A 20,098-nucleotide genomic window follows, 5' to 3' on the forward strand; every position below is an offset into this window, starting at 1 on the left:
TATTTATTTATTTGACAGACAGAGATCACAAGTAGACAGAGAGACAGGCAGAGAGAGAGAGAGGAAGGGAAGCAGGCTTCCTGCTCAGCAGGAAGCTTAACGTGGGGCTCGATCCCAGGACCCTGGGATCATGACCTGAGCCAAAGGCTTTAACCCACTGAGCTGCCCAAGTGCCCCCCCAATATTAAGTATTTTCTTGCATTATCTCATTTAATGTTCTCAGCAACTCTCGGAGATGTACAGGCTCTTATCCAAGTCCCTGTTCTAGAACAGAGAACTGCAGGGTCGGGGGGGTTAATGCACCTGCCCAGGGTCCTAGCCCATGCAGGAAGGGACAGAGACCTGGACTGGTCTCCCTCCAAGACTGACGCTCTTAGCACTTCCCTTCACCCGTGGGTGACCCCTGTTCTCTGCTTCCCTTCAGGGATTCCCCGGAGACATTGGCCCCCCTGGGGACAATGGCCCAGAAGGCACGAAGGTGAGTCCCTGCTCTGTGGAAACCACGGGCCTCTGGGGCTGGCTGCCTGGCTTGGAATTGTTGGAGGTCTTGCCAGCCTCTGATGGTTGTGGAGGTGCCGCCTCTGAGACCTCTTTCTGTTCCTTTCTCACCAGGGTAAGCCTGGAGCTCGAGGCGTGCCAGGACCCCGTGGGCAGCTGGGGCCCGAGGTGAGACCATCTGGCTCTGTGTCCCCTGCCTGTCCCCTGCAGCCCCGCCGGTTCCATCGGGGGTCCTGGAGGCTCCCGCTGGGGGTCAGGGCTCTTCAGACCGGACACCACCCCCGGGCTGCCTCTGGCTCGCCCTTCCGCTCATCCTTTTTTCGGCTCTACCCTGTGACCTTGCCAAGGTCTTTCTCTGGTCTGGCCTGGCTGGCAGGTGACTGTCTGCTGCCACTGCATCCCCATCGCCTGGGGCTTTTCTCTCTGGAGGCCACTGCTGCTGCTCCTGTCTGTAACACGGCTTCCTGGGGTGTGGGTATGGGAGAGTAGATGGCGAAGCCCTGAGACTCGGGATGAGGACACGTGTTGGGTTGCATGGATAGTGGCAGGCAGGGTCGGGATTCAAATCCACGTCTGCTTGAGCCCAACGCCCACGACAAAGACCCTGTGCCATTAAGTCTGTGCCCCTGGGAGCTGCCCTGAGGGGCATCCCAGAGAAGGACCCGACTGGCAGAGCTAGTAAGTGGCAGAGTGGACATTGGCTCATTTCTTCATTCACACTGAACGGGATTGAGAAGTTCTCCGTGGGCGGGCCTGTTGGGCACCCCATGGGCTGGCCCTGGGTTTTGCCTATGCCTGAGGTCCCCCACCACCCTTCTAGGCTCAGACTCCAAGGCCCCCGTGACACACAGACAGCCCCGGCTGAGAGCCCAGGAGGCCCGGGCTCACCACAACCACAGGCAGGCATCCAGCGGACACAGATCCCTTTGCCGGCTGGTCCTGGGTCTGGCGGGGTCCCAGCGCTGGCTCTGCGAACGGCCACGTGGGGCTGCTTTCCTGGAAGCTGGGATGGGGGGTGGCCCCCGAGGGGGGCCTCTGGGTTAGGCCAGGAGTGCCAGAGGGGCCGGTTAGGAGGCTGCCCTGGCCTGTGGGAGAGCCCAGAGTGGGCAGGGAGGGAGGGACGGCGCCAGCCACGCGCCTCTGTCTACACCCGCGCTACCACCCGAGAGCCTGCCACTTGCTCACGTCCCCGTGGATTCATACTCCACCCCTGCCTTCGTTCCCTTCTCCATCTCCCCCCTCTTTCATGCCCCTCGGCCCTGTCTGCAGTCCCCACACACCCTTCCTCAGTGATGTTCGTGGCCGAGGAGGGGATGGGGCCTCACCACTGTCCTCTCGGAACTCTGCGTAGGCTAGTGGTCATACTTGAGGATGGTCCTTTCCGTTGGCACCATTTTACAGATGGGGAAACTAAGGCATGAGGAGTTTAAGGTCTGTCACTGAATCAGTGGTGGAGCTTAGAATAGAGTTCGTATCTTTGAGCTGCCGTCGAGGCTCTGTACCCACAGCACATGATAGGGTTTGATCTCCCGCCCAGCCCTGCCATGAACCCCGTGCCTGTCACATTCAGATGGCACTGGGAGCCCCCTTCACGTGGAAGGCCCTGTATGGCCTGGGTGGGGGCCTGGGGTGGGGGGACCAGGCGTACCATTTCTCTTGGTCCAGGAGGGCTCTTGTCTGTCCACCGCTTTCTCTCCTTACAGGTCAAGTTCTCCGAGACCCTCACTGGATTAATTTCTTTTTTCCTCTCTTGTGTCTCCCACCTCTAGGGAGATGAGGGACCCATGGGGCCTCCTGGGGCCCCCGGCTTGGAGGTGAGTGTCACTGGCCCCGGGGAGATGGGGTTTGTCGTTCCTGAGCCCACTGTGTACAGCTAGGCAACACATGGGGGGGGGGGGCGCGCTCTGCCGAGAAGTCATCAGCAAGAGCTTTGGGCCAGCCAGAGAAGGGACTAGAACAGACACAAAGAACAAGAGACAAAGAGGCGGGAAACCGACTGGCTGTGTCAGCCCTGCGGCCGTGTGCTGGGCTTCGCACCAGCTTCCCTGCATTTGACTCTCCATGAGAACGCCATTGCTGGTCTTATTTTCACCCATGGCCATCAGGCTCAAAGAGCAAGGGGTTTAGCCCAGCATCTCAAGCCCAGAACTTCACCTGGCATCTTCCCCACTGCTCTGCTCCAAGTGGCCTTCTACGAGGCCCATGCCAGGGAGGGCGTAAACCAGAAGTGTGTGAATGTTTTGGTCTTGAGGCCTGATTACCTTCCTAAAAAAAAGAAATGATGGTAGACCCAAACTTCTTTTCTTTGTGTGGGTTCCCTCTTGTGTGGATATTAGCGATTAAGACTGAAAACTTTTAAATACATTTATTAATTCATTTGAGATAATAATAAGCCCATTTCATGGTCACAAAATAATAGTTTTACAACAAAACAACACAAAACAACCAACCGGCTATATTCTCCCAAAGCAAAATAATCTAATGAAAAGAGTGGCATTGTTTTACCGTTTTTGCAAATCTCTTTAATGTCTGGTTTAATAGAAGTCAGCTGGATTCTCCCATCTGCTTCTGCTTTCAATCTGTTGACGATACCACATGTCATGTAGCCTCTGGAAAACTCCGCGTACACTCACGAGAATGAGAGAGACCCAGCAAACAATGTCTTAGCCTTATTGTGAACCTGGTTTTGATGTCATGCCTCTCCTGGGAGGGCTCCAGGGATCACAGGGGTCCCCAGGCCACACTGGCATAAACTCTCCATCCCCCCTGGGACCCTGTATCTTCTGTCCAGTTCCTTCCTCTTCCTCATTCCTTGAAAGCAGGTTTCAACATCCCCATTGACAAAACAGGACTGGCCTGGGAGGGGAGACTTCCCTGAGGTCGCACAGCTGCCAGACCCCACCCAGACCAGCTGGCAGCCTGGGGCCCTCGGGTCTCTGCATCCTTGCCCCCTCTGGGGCATTGCAGCGCTCCCCTGGGCCAAGGCTGGGACCCCAGTGATGCTGCACCCCCATCCTCCACCTAACCCCGCCCCCCCCTCACCTCTCTCTGTTGCAGGGCCAACCTGGCAGAAAGGGGTTTCCTGGCCGGCCCGGCCCAGATGGCATGAAGGTGAGGGGGCCTGGAAGTGACTGGGCTTTGAGGGCGGGCATGTGTGGAACAACTGGGGAAGGTAAGAAGAGGGGAGCCAGCAAATGAGGGCTCTAGTTGGAATCCCCATCCCAGGGACGGTTGTGGAAAGGCGGTCAGCGGTCCCCATTTGTCACAACATATTGGTAACAGAGAGGACAAAATGAACAAGAACCTCAAAATCCAATAGCAGGGTAGAGTTCAAGCAACGGGACGCAACGCAGCCACCAAAGATGGCAAAGCAGACGAGTTCGTGAGATGGGAAAATGCCCGTGTGTGTGGGAGCGGCGCTGTGGCAGTAGTCGGAAGCAGGTTCCGGAAGGAGCCTGTTGTGGGGGCCCGTTGCACGGTGGTCCTGCGTGCTCAGAGCAGAGGCTCAGTGAGGACGGGGTCTCTCTCTGGGCGGTGGGAGCGGAGGACATGACCGTTCTCTCTTGTGGGCTCTAGCTTTCCCCCATGATGTGCAGTCAATAACATGTTACTTTTGGTAACAGTTTTTTTTTTTTAAACGTATCAAAAAAGACCTGGCCTGGGTGCGAGAGTGATGGTCCTCGACACACGGGCAGCCTTGCTTAGTGGTTTTCCAAGGGCTCCTCTTGAGGGTTGGATTTTCCGACCCATCCTGGACAGTGTTGGGCCATGTCTACCTCTGGGCAGACACGCGACGCTGAGGGCAGAGCCCAGGACATCCACGTCCCCCTCCGCTCAGCAGACATGGCCCGTGTGTCTGTCTGGCCCCACTGGTCCTCAGGAGCAGGAGGTCTGTGGGAGGCGCCGGAGGGAAGGCTGAGAGGCTCAGACCCTGATTGCCTTGAGCTGTGTCCATCTGGGAGCCCAGCTCCTGGCTAGTTTGGCTCGCTTAGCCCTTGTCCTGCCCCCTGCGGTCTCGGTCTTATTCCCTCGGATACCAGCTGGGTTTCTGTGGTGGAGCAGTGACATAGTCTGGACGGATTTATCCCACAGGGCTGTTCGCCTCTCCAGCGCACACTGTGGGGAGACCGGGGCGGCTGTCACTGCCTAAGGAGCAGGAGCCACCGCGGCATGGGATAAAGCCGGCAGACAAGGCTATACATGAGGCCACCAAGCATGAGAGCTGGAAATAGCCTACGAGACAAATGAGTCTGATCTCCCTTATTTATAGCTAGGCAGGCTGAGCCTAGAGCAGAGACAAGGCTCACTAGTCATTTTGTGAGCTGGTGGCAGAGGTCTGGTGGCTTAGGGTCTAGGATCTAGGTGCCCTGACTCCCTGGCTCCCTGATCTCCTTGTGGTGGGGCAGCATCATCCAGTAGAAATGGGGATTTCAATCAGTCAGACCACAGTTCCAATTCTAGCCCTGCCTCTAGCTTGCTGTGTGGCCCTGAGCAGATCACCTTGCCTCTCTGGGCTTTAGTTACCACCTCCACAAAATGCAGTGGGTTGATGAACATCCAAGATGAGATACAGACCCAAAGGTACCAAGTCATCTGCCGAGGGCCACTCAGAGGGAACAGGCGGCTCGGGCCATGTCTGGGGCCAGAGGTTCTGTCCAAGTGTCCCATCATTTCTGCCATTTGTTTGGGGTCTACAAGGTTAGACTCTGGAATTGAGGTTCCTATCCTTCCCTAATTCTGGGGACTAAGGCCAGTCACCTGGGGGTGTTCTCTGGGAGGGGGCTAGACTCCCATCACCCATCCCAAGTGATTCTCCTCTGTCCTTTGCAGGGGGAGCCAGGCGACCCTGGACGGCCAGGGCCTGTGGGTGAGCAGGTAAGTCAATACTGGTCTCTGAACACGAAGACTCTTTATCGAGCGCTGACTCTGTGCCAAGCCCTTCAGTAAAACGCTCCGCACACATCCCCCATATCCATTCCCATGCTAGCTCCTGGGCCCAGGGAGCGCGTCTCCCCTTTCATTGAGATGGCCACTGACTCTCAGGGAGGTGAAGTCACTGAATGAGAACGCCATGAATCATAGTCCCATGGCCTGCCTCTGTGGATGTTTTTGGAGCATTTGCCCAAAGGGATGACATGACTTTGCTCCCAGAACATTACAGCTGGAAGAGCCTTCAAAACCGCCGGCTGTGCTCCATCTACAGATAGGGAAGCTGAAGACCAGAGAAGCATAACAACCTGGCAGGGTCTCTTGGTTCGGGCCACCTTAACTTATGAGGAAAGCGAAATTCAATGGTTTAATTCAATGAAATTCAGTGGTTCCAGCTAGCTGGGAAGTCAGGCCAAGGTCTGAAGAGGAGAGGATGCAAGTCGTCATTAAAAAGAAGTTTCAAGAGTCACAACCTTCATTATCGAGGCCCAGGATCCTCGGTGCCACCGAGAAGCAGCTGTGTGTGCTGTGGAGGGGGAGGGACGGATAGCAGGCACTGCCTGAAAGCTTGACCTCTGGGCTTGGAGGTCAGGGTAAAGGTAGCAATCTTCTCCTCTCCCTTAAAGAAGCCCCCCTGAACCCTGCAAGGGGCTGCCCCATGCCGGAGCGAGGAATGGCACTGGGGACCCTGAAGAATCTGCCTCGGCTGAGAAACGCCATCAATGGCGTGAGAGTCGTGCACGACGGGCTTCCTCACCAGGCCGGCAACATCTGTTGGGGGGAAGAAATGAATTAAAGCAGGGGGTGGACTGGATTTTTGAAACCTTTCCAGTGTCATTCAAGCGCATTCTGTGGGAAGCCCAGGAGTTTGGAAGGGCTGTCACGGCCTGGATATATTTCCTGATTGGAAAAAAAAGGCCATGCGATCAGCAAATTTAATTTCATAGTTATGCTGATGGTAAGGGCCCTCGGGACACAGAGCCTCAGAGTCCTAGAATGCGGGGACACGAAGTGTCCTTGCACTGTGCTCTGTCCCCGGCAGGCTGGCAAAGCTCACGGACCCCTTCTCAGAATGTGAAATGCATAAAATGCACAGTGGAGTATTACAAAGGAAATTGATGATACTGAAATACAATGATGAAAGTATGCTAAATGTGATCTATTCCTAGATAGCTCCTTTACTAATGCCTTAAATAATGAGATCCAGGAGCAGGTCCAATAACGACCTCACTTTTGAAGCAGTGACAAGCCCTAGTGACGCATTTTGAAATCTGTGCATTTTGAAATCTGTCATGTGATGTGTAAATATCTGGGACAGTAACAGGCACCGTGGGTTTGTTGCCTACTCTCAGATTTGAGGGAAATGCTAAATTTCAGAGGACAGTGAGAATAAGTTGTGATCTTTTTTTTTTTTTTTTTTTTTGCCTCTTCAAGTTCAAGGATCCCCTGATTCCATCCACGGGATCTTTCAGAAACCCCAGTTTAGGACTGCGGCACCCTAGCCCACATTGGCACTCTGATTAGCAAGGGTGACTGAGTGAGAGTGTGGCCTAGCTGAGGCCAAGAGGAGTGGCCACGCGGCCCCGGGGCATCTTGCAGGCCTGCCTGGTCAGCAGAGCCCCCAGAGAGCTGCCTGGCTAGCTGGGACCACAGCTGGAAAGACAGGCCTGTCTGAATGGTGAGGCAGACCCTGAGCCCCATGGCTGCCCATGAGCATGCAGGGACGGCATGTCAGCTATGCCCTTGGCTCCCTTCCCATGTGGGAAGGGGCAGGCGTCTCTTATTCACGGCAGAATCAGAGGGTCTCCAGGAGAGGTTATAAGGTCCTCCCTCGGATAAATGACAGTATTGGCTCCATTGATTGGACCATTGGGTACCAGGCCCCGGTACCTGCCTGCGCTTCCCTCGGCAACCCTGGGGTGATAGTAACTCTCCTCATTTCACAGATGAGGAAAGGAAGGCTCTGGGAAGTTAGGTCACTTGGCAGGCTCTCCCAGACAGCAACACAAGTGTCAGGGCCAAGGTTAAACATCGCGCCGCTGGATTCCCAAGATCTGCCTTGGAGGGACTGGAAAATCCTTGCCATTTTGTGACAGCTAGGGAGAGCGCTAAGGGCTGGTCAGCAGGCCCTGTCCTAGGTGCTGGGATACAGAGATCACAGGCTCGGGCTTTTGCATGGAAGCAGCTCTCTCTGTCCAGGGGGAGGCTGGGCGTGCAAACCCTTAACCCCGGAGAGGCCCATTCTCGTGGAGGACCTATAGCTCTCTTGTTCCCATGTACCCCCAGTGCCTGGCGGAACGGCACACGAGGAAAGGGAAGGAAGGAAGGAATGAAAAGAGGAGACATAAGCAGACAACAGCCGTTTATCTGTAGATGGCGTGAGGACCAGGGCAGCCCCCTGCCCCAAATCAGGGACTCAGACCTGCCTGTGTGGTACCCATTGGAGGTGACAGAGCTGCCCCCTCCCCCGTGTCCCCATGCTGGCTTAAGGGGAGCCAGCCGGGCCTGCAGCAGTCAGAGCTGCTTCCCACCCCCCCAACTCCCCTGACCAGGTGGAAGCCCTGGGCCTCCAGGGCTGGCTTCCTGGCCAGCCTCATCTCCACCCGCAGGACGGTCCAGCTAGGATCTTCTGGGACAGCGCCCCATGGGTGTCCTGGGGGCCGGGGTGGGGAAATGGGCCACTTGTTGTATGGCCCTTATTCATTAAGGTCCTGTTTGGCTTCTTGTTTGAGGTTTATGACCTGCCTGCCTTCTAGGACCCAACAACTCATAAATTTAAAGTAGCTATGAAATTTCTGTTTCTCTGGGCCAGTCGGCCCGGGGCCTCTTAACAGAGCCGTTTTTATTCCCGTTCCTCAGCATCCTCTAAACATCTGAGTGCTCCCTCGTGGGGCGCCCAAGCCTCTGTCTTAACCCTATGCCCTTTTAAAATAAATCAGAAGGAGACGGGAGGCGGCTAACATTTATTGAGTGTCTACATGTGCCATGCATTATCTTCAAGACTCAGAACAACCCTGGGGAGAGAGGGAGAGACCTTTCTGGGAAGGGCCACCCTCTGCAGAGGATGAAGCTCGGAGAGGCTCTGTGACTTGCCCAGGGTCTACACACCCAAAAGCTGAGTGATGATATCAGAAGAAGGGTCAGGTGCAGGGCTTGGCACTCAGCAGGTCCCAGCTGTTGCTCCTCACACTGCTGCCGCCCAGAAAATGCTCTAATTTTTTAAAGTAAGTTGTTGCAAAAGTCAGATACTTGGTTATTGTCTGTGACTTACTAGCCATGACCTAATATCTTGTACCTCACCCCCTCTCACCTCCTACTTCAACCCTGAAGGGTCTCGGAGCCCGGGGAACCAGGACCTCCACGGTGCGGTGATGGTGTGGGGTTGCTGGTACCGGGAGGGGAGGTGTGTGCCCTGCTCATGGCCACATGCCGTGGAGGCCCCCAGGTGGAGGCACAGGCGCATGGACCTTGGAGCCACAGCAGCAAGACCCACACAGTCATGGCCTAAGCTGCCATTTAAAACTGTCTCCGAGAACCACAGACTTAAGCCTTTGGAAATGGGTGCCATGTTTTCACCCTAGTGGATGGACAAGTCGGCCAGCTTCACTGCCTGAGCATGCAGCTTGGCACCTTTGACCGGTGTCCCTTCAGCTTCAAGGTGTCATTCCTTTCTGGACCCGGCTGGGGGACCAGGAGCAGATCACATGGGAAGAATCCCCTCCTTCCTCAGTCTTTCCCAATTCTCCCAGAAACTCTTGGCGGCAGCCCCCACGTTCTCCCAAAGCCACGGTGGCGCCTCTGCACTGCGCAGGACCCCCCCGCCCCCTGGCTCCAGTCTTCCTCAGCGGGGAAGAGCGTGGGGCTGGGACAGGGAAACGTCTGCTTTCCCGAGGGGCTCCTCCAGGCCGTTCGGGCGGGCGCGTGCGTGCCTCCTCGGGCCCAGCGAGGCGGGCAGCCGCCTAGAAGAGCCCCTGGAACACAGAGGCCAGTTATCACCCAGTGGAGTTAAAAAGAGCAACCGGAACCGCAGTGGGAGTGGGTGTGTGCCCTGCAGAAAGCAGAGGAAGCCTTTTCACAAGACAGTGTAAAGGCCTCCGCTTCCCACGGTGGAATCGAGTCTTTTGGCGGAAGCTGTTGCACTGTTTCCATCCTGGCGAGCGGCTTTGTTTCTCTCTTTGAAGCGGCCCCAGAGCCCTGGAAGATGGGGACAGATTTCTAACAGGCAGGGCTCTTCCCAGCACAGCGTAAGGGCCATCCCTGCACCCCCTGCCCCCCACAGCCCGTCCCCCAAACCGCCTCCCAGCCTGCTTCTGGCGCGGGAAGAATGTGTGGCCTCCCAGGGATATGCTGGCAGCCGCCCCACCGCTTGGCTCCGAGATCAGAACCATCTGGCGGAGCGAGGGAAGTCAGGACGGTGCCTGGAGAGAGGCGGCTCTCCTCGGTGGCACCCCGCTCTTGCAGGATCCCCAGGTGCGGGGCAGGGGTCGCAGGCCAGGACCCCCAGGGGCTGGGAGACGCTGGCGCGTTGCCTTTCAAACTGGGCACGTCCCCGAATTCACGCAACTGCCTCTTCTCTCTTGCTTTTTGCGCGTGTTTCTTCTAGGGACTTCTGGGATTCATTGGTCTCGTCGGGGAGCCAGGGATCGTGGGAGAAAAGGTAAGTTAGGTTTGGAGAATTCATCAGCAAATAGGACTTGTGGTGGAGATTTTAAGAAAAAGGGGGATTGTGACCTTCTCTCCCCTGGCTTCTCCTTGCTTCCCTAGCATTCCAGACTCTCAGAGAGCCATGGTCCCCTGTCCCAGCATCCCCTGGGGCTCTGTTCTGCCCTCCTGTCAGCATCGTCACGTGCAGCCAGACTCCTGTGTGACAACCAGCTCACGCACGTGGTCTGGGCCCTCCTGTCTGTGCGTTAGAGCCACACGGGGTGGGCAACAGAAGGGAGACAGGCATGGCTCCGTAGGCTGCCTCCGGAATCCTCCCCCCGCAGCTCTGTTTTTCAGACCAGAGAACCAAGGCTCCTCCTTTCTGAGGAGCTAAATCACCAGGTTCGCATTAGCTCCCAGCCTGCAAGCTTCTGTTTTCCCACCATGGGCCCTGGAGGGGACGTGCTTTCTTTTTAGGGGCTAATCTGATTGGCAAGCTGGCGTTCTGGGGAGCCAATAGTATGCCCACTGGATAGACGGGGAAACTGAGGGCCAGAGAAAGGAAGCCTGTGCGTGGGCCCCACCTTCCTTTCCAGGCTGTTTGCGTGCCTGCCTTCTTATGGCCGCACGTCCCAGACCCTTTCTCCTCCTCCTTCTCCTCCACCTTCCCTAGTTTCTCCTCTTCCGCTTCTCTGTGAACTTTTTATTTTGACGTAATTACAGAGTCACACAATGTTGCCAAAAACAGTACAGAAAGGTTCGGTGAGCCCTTCACCCTGTGGCCGCTGGCGGTTCTGTTCTTGCTCAACTGTAGTGCAACATCCAACGAACTCTGGCCTTCTTTATTGCTCCAATGTTCCGTGTCCCTCCTCACCTACAAACCATGGGCTGTGCCGCCCCCTTCCCCCAGCCAGGTACACGCCTCCTCCCCCCCTGCCCCTTCTCCCTCTGTGCCTAGGTGAGTTAGCCTTCAGCTCTCTGGGGTCAAGCAGGACTTCCCCACCACTCCCCTGTGCCTGGGGTGGGGGTCAGATCCCCTGCTGAAGGGCCTTGGCACCGAGACCCATGCCCTCACTTACGCGTTGGTATCTGTGTCAGTGACTTGCGTCTGTGGTTACAAAACACAGGGCTCCACAAAAACAGAGGCAGGATTCAAATTTGCTTTTCAAGTTCAAATTCAAAGATCGCTTCCTTCAACGAGCTATCTCTTACGCCCACGGTTTCTGCCCCGGTTGGTCTGGATGGATCCAGAGGAAAAGAGCTGCATCTCAGATGTTCCAGCATCTCATCTGTGTTTGGGCAGCAGATGGGGAGAGTGAGAGTGCCTTCTGCCTTCTCCACCTCCACAAGCCCAGCACAGGGGAGGCTGGGCCCAGTGAGGACCACGTGACATTGGCTGGCATCAAAGGGGACAATGTCATTCGCGCATCCCTGAGCAGGACCATCCTTGCCTGGGGGTAGCCTGCTACCTGGGATGCCATAGTGGGTGCTAAGGCCTCCTGGGGCTTATTGGGTTCCTGGCTTCTGTGGAGTGACATCCCAGCACCCCTTCCCCTGTTGCTAGCCTGGGTGGTGTGATTGTAGACTTTGGACAAGTCCCTATCCCTCCCTCTTTGGCCTCTGGAAGGCCTCTGCACTGCCCCCTACAGAGCCACCCCTCCCCGGCCATGACCTCCCTACTTGCTGTCTCCATCACAGGGTGACCGGGGCATGATGGGACCCCCAGGCGCACCCGGACCCAAGGGATCGATGGTAAGGAACAAGTGGGTACTGATTGCCCTCTCCCGTCACTGGGCTGGTGACAGCTCTGTTCTCTTCTGCCTGCTCCTATATACCCCGAGCATTCGGGAAGACCGGCTCCTTCTCCCTCCAGGAGGCCGAGCTGCTACCCCTGTGCACCGGGCTGGCGCCGGGGCCAGGGCCAAGCCAGCTGGGGTGGAAGGAGGAAGAATCACCTGCTTCACCTGATTCCTTCTCTCTCATTTCTCTCTCGGTAGGGTCATCCTGGAACTCCCGGTGCTGTGGGGACCCCCGGAGAGCCTGGACCTCCGGTAAGCAAAGCCCTCATGAGCTCAAACCCCCGTCCAGTAAGACTGAGGAGTCCGGGTCTCAGAGTTAGACAAACCTGGGTTTGAATCCCAGCTCTGTTTTGCCAGGAACGATCATTGAGCTTCTTGGAACCTAAATTTTGCTCATCTGAAACACAGAGAAGATCATTGTGGTCATGGTAGCGTAATCCCATAGGTCAGGTGAACCCAGGCAACTCGTGTTCATTGCATAGAAATGTTCCCGGCACAGGAGCTTCTTGGTCAAGTCTCCATTGTTGCTTTGGTCATTCCCTCGGGACCAGCTCCGGGAGTCGGGGTGCAGCCATCAGCAGGGCAGAAAACTCCCACTGTCCTTTAGGAGCTTCTGTCCTGGCATTTGGGGGAGAGACAGCCCAATACATAAGTGACACCTGCTCTGGAGATGATGAGAAATGCTGGGGACACAGGGGCTGAGCACAGTGCGGAGGACACAGGGCTCCTGAACTTCTTGTGATGACTGAGGAACCAGGGAGATTCCTGAGGAACCCACGGCAGGGAAGGGTGAGAGAGACAGGGTAGCCGGGGTGGGGGACCCCTGTACTCTCCTGAGGGTGGTATTGGGGGCGGGGAGGGGTGGCTCTCATCCTGAGCCCTCACAGGTTCTGTTCCCTCTGTCTAGGCTGATGGAGGATGGAGACTGGGAGGAGTTCTCACTCCAGCCAGGGCTTGGACTCAGGGCTGGGAACCCCCTCTGGGGAGACGGAGAGGTGGGCTTCAGGCAGGTAGAAAGGGTATAGAGGAAGGGGATCAGCCCAGGCCGGATCCCAGGGAGGACTAGAGGACAATGGGTTCGGGTTGACCAGACGGAGGGACTCCTTGACCAGACGGAGGGACTCAGATGGAGTCTGATGAGGGAGGAAATGGGAGCCTTGGAGGGTCTGAATCTAAGGAAAGCATGCACATCCCAGTTTTCTGTGCCAACAAGGAAAGCAAACTTGTCTGTGCACCTGCTGTGTGCTGGGCCTATGCTCAGCCCTGAAGGTGCAGGAATGATTTTTAAAATAATAATAATAATAATAATAATAATAATACACCTGCTGGGATGCTTGGATGGCTCAGTTGGTTAAGCATCTGCCTTTGGCTCAGGTCATGATCTCAGGGTCCTGGTGTCGAGCCCTGCATTGGGCTCCCTGCTCAGTGGAGAGCCTGCTTCTCCTACTCTTCCTCTCTCTCTGCCCCTCTCCCCCTGCTCGTGGGCTCTCTCTCTGTCTCAAATAAAATCTTAAAAAAAAAAAAAAAGAAAAAGAAAATACATCTGCTTTTAAGATCCTGTAGGGGGAATGCCAAGTATAAACATCCTTTCCCTCATTAACAGAACTTTACTGAGCACCTACTACGTGCCAGGCAGTGCTAGTTGCTAAGGAGGGATACGGAGGGACTAGCCAGGGATGAGAAGCCTGGACACAAGTAACCGTCATCCCCAGACAGAGGTACTGAGCAGCAGGTGGCTCTATCTGTCCCCCATAATCCTTTCGATGAGGTAGAAAACTCAAAGCAGAGAGGTGCAAGGAGAGCCCGCACTCCAGCCTCCTGGGCCTCAGTCTCCGCATCTGTCCAGTGGGAGCAGGAAAGCCTGGAATGGAGTTGCTCCCAGTGGGAGGTGGGAAAGCGGTGGGGCCATCCAAGCCAGTGCACTGAAGGAAGCTCCTGGCCTCCTCCGAATCCCTTACTTCTAGGGCTTCCCCGACCTCCTCTCTGCTGTGTCCTCAGTGCTCACCACTGCTCTGGAGGTGGGCTCAGAATGAGTGAAAGCAGTCACGTGGTGCTTGCGCTATGCCCCCCCCCCCCCCATTACCCCTGACCTGCTCCTGCTGCCCTATGGGGCGGATGGTTTGGACCTCCTGGGGCTCCTCCTGGCTGGCCAGGGGAAGCAGGGTAGCACTGAGGTCCAGAAATCTGACTTTAGAATCAGACAGGTGTGAGTGAACTCCCTGTCGCTTACCAGCTGGGTGATTGTTGGAAGTATTTGTGGCTTCTCCGTGTCTCTGTTTCCCCATCGGCAAGCCAGCATGAAACTCCGTTATGAGATTGCTGTGAGAGAGCCGTGCCATCAGTGCATGAAGTCATGCTTAGCTAGCTGCTTGCCTCGCTCAGTGTCTACTGACCGGGAGTAGTGGTAACTGCTGTTTACTAGGCAGGCTAATTACCGCTATTCCTGTAAGACTACTGCCGCTCAGGGGACATTTCTGATGACACTGTTCAGGTCTGATGAGCAGTTTCCCACTTTTCCAATCTCGTGAAATCCATGTTCTCTCTCAGCCTGCTGAGGCCGCTGAGATCATTATCCTCACGGCCGCAGGGGTGGGGGACCAGTCAGACTTCCCGTCTCTGGCCCCCTGCCACACTGAGAGAGCTGAGAGCTACCCTTTATTGAGGACTTCCCATGTCATTTCCTTTTCCCAGCAACTCCAGGAGCTAGAAATTCTTCTTACCCTATTTCACAGATGAGGAAACTGAGGCCTGCCAAGTTGAAATCCCTTGCCAAGGTCACAGAACTAGGAAGTGGCGGAGCAGAGATTTGAACCTGGTTCTCTGAGGAAGCAGTTGGTCCTTTTGAGTCCTTTATTCTTCTGCTTCAGAGTCAAGACTTGGCTCCTGAAATCTCCCAGTGACGTATTGCGTGCCTTCTGCAGTCTGAGATCCCGCTATAAAATGGCTCGTTCTCACCCAATCTTCCTGTCATCCGCCATCCAGGCGTCAGCTCTGCCTTCTTACTGGGCCGAGCGAGGGTCCACGCCCTGCTTGCTCTGCTGACAAGGGGCAGATTAGAAGCTGGCCCCACACATCAGCCCCTCCACAGCAGCTGACTGAGGACCTGGGCCCCTCAAGGCCATGGAGAGAGAGAAAAGGGAACAGCAAGTTGTTCCCGAGGCCCCAAATGGAGCTGGGCCTCTCTCTGGTATTTGGAGGGGAATGAAGCTGTGTCTTGCTTGTAGAAGGAGCACGCCCAGCCTGGAAGTTGCTGCCGAGCTGGGAGGCTCTGGAGGGGTCCTGGCCGGCTGGCCGGCCGTGGGTAAAGGCGCTGCTTGGTGGATGCCGCTTGGGTCCGAACCGGGAGGAGAGATCTGGCGTCAGGCAGCCCGCTTCCTCTTCAACCCTCTGTCCTCTTTTATTGTTAGACGGTTCGTAGTTTCTCCAACAGATCCCTCGCTTCTGGTCATAGGCCTGTGCTGTGCCGGTGTTGAGAGTTCAAAGAACAGAGACAACCCTGTGTCATCCTTCCCTCTTTCTCTGTCTCCCCCTTGGGCGTCTTGTCGTTCCTGCGTCAAACCAGATATAACAGGCAGCTTCCCTGGGTCAGGCCCTGTTCCCTTCTCCCTGCCTTTCCCTCCCTCACCTGGGGACTGTGGTCTGCTTCTTCCCCCTCGTACCCCAGGGCTCACTCTTTCTGCCCTGGTCAGAACCTTCTGGATGGCTGGCAGGTGATGTTCGGGATTGAGGGGGCGGGGCGACATGGAAAGCCATGGTCTCTTCGCTAGTGGAAAGGAAAAGGGGAAATGGGCACTTGAGGAGAGCTTTGGTCGAGGAGGTCATGCTAGCTTCCCGTTGTTGATTCTGAGGTGCAGAAGGAAATGGCTCACCCATCCTGGGAGGCTTCTCCTCACTAGCAGATGCCTGGGAGACGTGGAGGCACACCACATTGAACCCAGGGCACTGACTTGTGCTCAGGGTTCTAGCCCATGGGCGGCTTCTTCCAGGGGGACAGATTTTTCCCCCTGGGCCAATTCCTTCTATGCGCACCCAGCGTTGCCCGACACTCCCAGCCTTCCCTGTTGCCCTTGCTACCGGAAAGGCGGCTTCTCCAAACTCTTTCTCCTCCCCACAGGGCCCTCCAGGATCTCGAGGCCCCCCAGGCATGAGGGGAGTAAAGGGACGCCAGGTAAGTGGGGCCCAGCCTCCAGGGGGCTGGCGCTGGCAGGGGCTGCCTGACAGACAACCTCCTATCCTTGCCCTGTGCCCAGCTCTGAGACCTGTGATTTTCATGGCATCAGGCAGGGTTTTAGGCTCATCCAGGGCCTGGCTGTCAGCTTGGCACTCCCCCCCCCACCCACCCCTGCCCTTTCCAGCTCGTCTTCTCCAGCCCATTTCTGAACACCAGACCTTGCCATTCCATGGGTACAGACAGGCTCTGTGGTACCGGCGTCTTGTCCATTTGTTCATCCATTCATTCCACCACCAATTATTTAGTGCCAGCTGTATACCAGTCACTGTTGGAGGCTCTGTAGGTACCACGGGAGGAGGGGAGAGGCGTGACCCCACCTGCCCTCATGGCTCAATCAAGCAAGTCAAGAAGATAGTATTGGGTCCTGGGTGCGTGCATAGTGAAGCACAAGCGGCTTGGGAGCCTGTCCAGGGCATCAGAGCACGCTTCATGGAGACGAGGGGCCGGGAGATGAGGGGCCTGCAGCCGGTGCCAGGCTCCAGGCAAGGGAAAGCCCTAAGGTGAGAGAAGGCACAGCCTGTTTACAGGCCCCCACTGGTTCCACAGAGGGTCCGCGGAGAGAGATGAGACCAAGAATGAGCAGGTGGCAAGCCTGCAAACCACAGTTAGGCCTATGGGCTGTGCTCCCAAGGCAGTGGGGAGCCACAGAAGGTTTTCAGGAGGGGCTGGCCTGAACACAGTCACCAGAAGTCTCTGCTGGTACTTGCTATGGGTCAGGTGCTGTCTAACACCTATATTGACTCGTTATTCTACAAAGAAGGTGCTAGGCTTCATTCCCTTTTACACACAAGGAAACTAAGGCACAGAGAGGTTATGTCAGTTGTCTCAGGTTGCACAGTGAGAAAGTGCCCCAGCTGGGATTTGAACCCAGAGAATCTCTTTTGCATACTGAAGGTAGTCTCATTTTCAGTTGTGTAGGGAGGGCTGATGGAGTGGTTCTCCGCCCCCAACCCCTATACGGGCGAGGCAGCCTTGTAGAAGGGAGCCATGATGGCACAGGTAGAGCCGACAGCCCAGGCCTGATATCCAAGCTGCATACGGGAGATCTGTGATTAGTCTCCTCTTGGCTGAATTTCAAGTGGTTTTAAATTTTCCCCCAAACCAGATGGCCAGGAGTCAGCCTGGGAGAGGCGGGGATTACGAGGCATTCCTCTGGCCCAGCAGGGCCCCTCCCACTGCCTTGTCCTTCGTCTCTGCAAGTGGACCCAGGCCCATTGGCAGCCTGTTCCACCTTGACCCTGTGCACATGGCCTCCTGCCCCAGAAAGCCGGATTAGCTGGAGATTCAGGTCCTCAACTCACCGAGCTTCCCCCAGCTTTCTCTAGCACCCCTTCTCAGCTCTGGCAGCAAGAATGTCTGTCCTGCTTGAGGAAACCCAGGCTCCCAACCACATCAAAAGTCTCCAGGGCTGGGAGGGAGGCCTCAGGAACATGAGCTCCTCCCCCCTGCTGGGTTTGGCAGGAATGCAAAACCAGTGGGATCGGCCCCCTGGGTCCCCGGCCTAATAGTCCACCATTGGCCACTTCACGGTGTGTGTTTTGGGGGACAGGTACCTAGAGGGGCAGCCGTCCTGTCTGCAAAAGAGCTCAGTTCTGGGCAGTCCCGTGTGTAGCAACTGGCTTGCCAAGTGATCTTAGCCAGACCTTGCCACCCTCCAAGCCTCGGTTTCCCCATATGTGCCATGAAGAGGGTATGAGGACCTGCCTGTGTCCTTGCTGATTTGCAAGAGAGGACAAGATGGGTCCTCAGGCCCTCGGCTCTTGGTAGAACTATTGACAGGGTCTGAGTCCACAGACCTCAGTTGGAAGAGTGGGAGATCTGGGGCTGGACAGGGATAAATCTCAGCCTTCTCAGTTACCAGTTCTGGGACCTCAGGCCAGTTTCTTAACTTCTGTATGGCTTAGCAGATGAACCTAGGAGGAGGTTGTAAGGATCCAGAATCTGAACTCACATTAGCAGGTTGCCCATTTTTGTTTTTGGTTTTTTTGTTTTGTTTTTTTTTTTTCCCCAGCACCACCACTCACTGCTTATCAGTGTGGGAGTGAGCTCCCCGTCAGAGGGGGTGTGCAAGTCAGGGACTAGAGAAGCCTGCCATCAAGGCTCTGGCCTGGGACATGGTGTTGGAGAGGACAATGTCTAAAAGCCCTGTTACCTGGGAGACTCCACTATCTCCCTCCACTAACCACTTTGAGGGATTCTGAGATTCACATGCCTGACACTGGACTCTACTCCCATGAGTGGGTAAGAGCTCAGCAGACCTGGCCTCAAATTGTGGCTCTTCCTCTTTGACCTTGAGCAACTGACTCTGACTCTCTGAGGTCAGCCACAGAACTGACCTCTCTGGATGGCCATGGGATTAAATCCCTTGGCAAGCGCCTTGCACATGGTGAGCACCTCCCTTAGATCGTCCATCCCTTTGTCACAAGAGCTGCAATTGACCGCATTTTCTGTCCCAGCCTGGGTGAAAGATAACCCTGGCTTCAACTGCGAACATCTTCCTGGGGACTGGCTATAAGAGTACAGACATATGGTTCTGATGGAAACCCAGGCCTGCCTCCAGCAGGGATGACTAGCCTGTATTCATTTGAAGAAGGAAGGAACAGGATGGGGGTACCCTTGGGACACAGGATGAGATGTAGAGTGGCCCAGAGCAAGGGTTAGTATGTGTGGCTGTTCTGCTCCTGTTCCTGCCCTGGGGAGCCAGGGATCGAGGGGGGTTGGGGCTCTGTTGCCTCCTCCTCCCTCTATACAGCAAGGGCTCACCCTATTTCCCCCAAGCAACACCAGCATCTCCTTGAGCTCTCTGATCTCCCAAAGGACTGCAATCTCCCAGGTATGAGGGACTTTAGACATCATCTTCTCCAACATCCTGCTCCAGGCACAGCCATCATGGCAGACTTCTCTAGTCCCTGACTTGCACACCCTCATGACGGGGAGCTCACTCCCACACTGCTAAGCAGTGACAGATTGTGGTGGAAAGAAATGGGCTTCTGGCTCAATTTTGGCTTCTCCACTTTCCAGCAGTGTGACCATGGACTGTTTCCTTATGGCAAAATGAGGATAACACCTTTCAGTATCATTACTGCTGCTGTTGTTGCTACTACAATTATTGTATATGACATAAACTTTCTCTCAGAAAGGCTTGGATTCCTGGGATAAATACAGTGCCATGTGATTCACAGCAAACTATTAACACCTCTGGGCCTCCCTGCAGTCCCAGAGTGATCCTTTCCAGGGAAGTTTATGGCTCAGCTAGAGACAGAGGCCAGGGGCCAGAAGCCATCTCTCAGGAGAGCCCAGATGCCCACCCATCAGCTCAGGCTCTGTCCCAGCTCCTAAGACCTGGGATGTCCCCACCTCAGTCTCACTCCATCTCCACCAGGCACCTGTCCACAAACCAGGAGTGGAAAGTCTAACACATGGTCTGATCATGTCCATCTGAGAGAGAGGGGGCCCGAGAGAGGAAGGGGCTTGCCTGGGGCCACACAGCCATCCAGCCACAGAACAAGGACTAGCACCCGCAGCTAATCTTCTGTTGTATTGGTCTATGGAAACTCTCAGCTGGTTCTCTGTAGCTTGCTCTGAGCTGCCTGTCCTGAGGAAGGGACTGAATCCAGATCTTCCAGGCCATTCCTCTGTGTCACTGGCCCCGGGGGGTGGGGGGCGCTGCTGCCTCCTCTGGCAAGGCCAGCTACTACCAAGTGCTGACAGGAGGCCAGGTGCCTTGCCTTTCGCCATAGGGAGAGATTCTCATCCCCATTTCAGAGACAAGATGACTGAGGCTTAGCACGGTTGCCTGTCCAGGTTTATTCAATCCATCAGGCAATATTTAAAGCCATGGGAGCCCCAGGTAGCCGATAAGAGGAGTTGTGGCTTTTTCTGGCTCAATTACTAATTGAAAGTTTCCTTGCTCAATTTTTAAATGATTTCTTCATGCTATTTTTCTCATCCCTCATCCACCAACCCCCACCCAGACGTGTTCCCGGTCCCCTTTTGT

The 20,098-nt window shown here is 55.7% G+C and overlaps 1 protein-coding gene across 5 annotated transcripts in view; it reads left to right on the forward strand.

Moving 5' to 3' along the window:
• Positions 1–20,098, forward strand: part of COL27A1 (collagen type XXVII alpha 1 chain) — a 136,558-nt gene that overhangs the window by 76,432 nt on the left and 40,028 nt on the right. For all 5 annotated transcript variants that reach the window (XM_004747870.3, XM_045081776.1, XM_045081773.1 and 2 more), the window contains 9 exons: positions 425–478; positions 613–666; positions 2,268–2,312; positions 3,556–3,609; positions 5,329–5,373; positions 10,031–10,084; positions 11,770–11,823; positions 12,069–12,122; positions 15,985–16,038. In XM_004747870.3, coding sequence (XP_004747927.1) covers positions 425–478; positions 613–666; positions 2,268–2,312; positions 3,556–3,609; positions 5,329–5,373; positions 10,031–10,084; positions 11,770–11,823; positions 12,069–12,122; positions 15,985–16,038 — 468 coding nt within the window. The remainder of the gene's footprint in view (positions 1–424; positions 479–612; positions 667–2,267; positions 2,313–3,555; positions 3,610–5,328; positions 5,374–10,030; positions 10,085–11,769; positions 11,824–12,068; positions 12,123–15,984; positions 16,039–20,098) is intronic.

The sequence above is a fragment of the Mustela putorius genome, unplaced genomic scaffold (assembly GCF_011764305.1).
Source record: "Mustela putorius furo isolate JIRA1106 unplaced genomic scaffold, ASM1176430v1.1 tig00000580_pilon_pilon_pilon, whole genome shotgun sequence".
NCBI classification, from domain to species: Eukaryota; Metazoa; Chordata; class Mammalia; order Carnivora; family Mustelidae; genus Mustela; species Mustela putorius.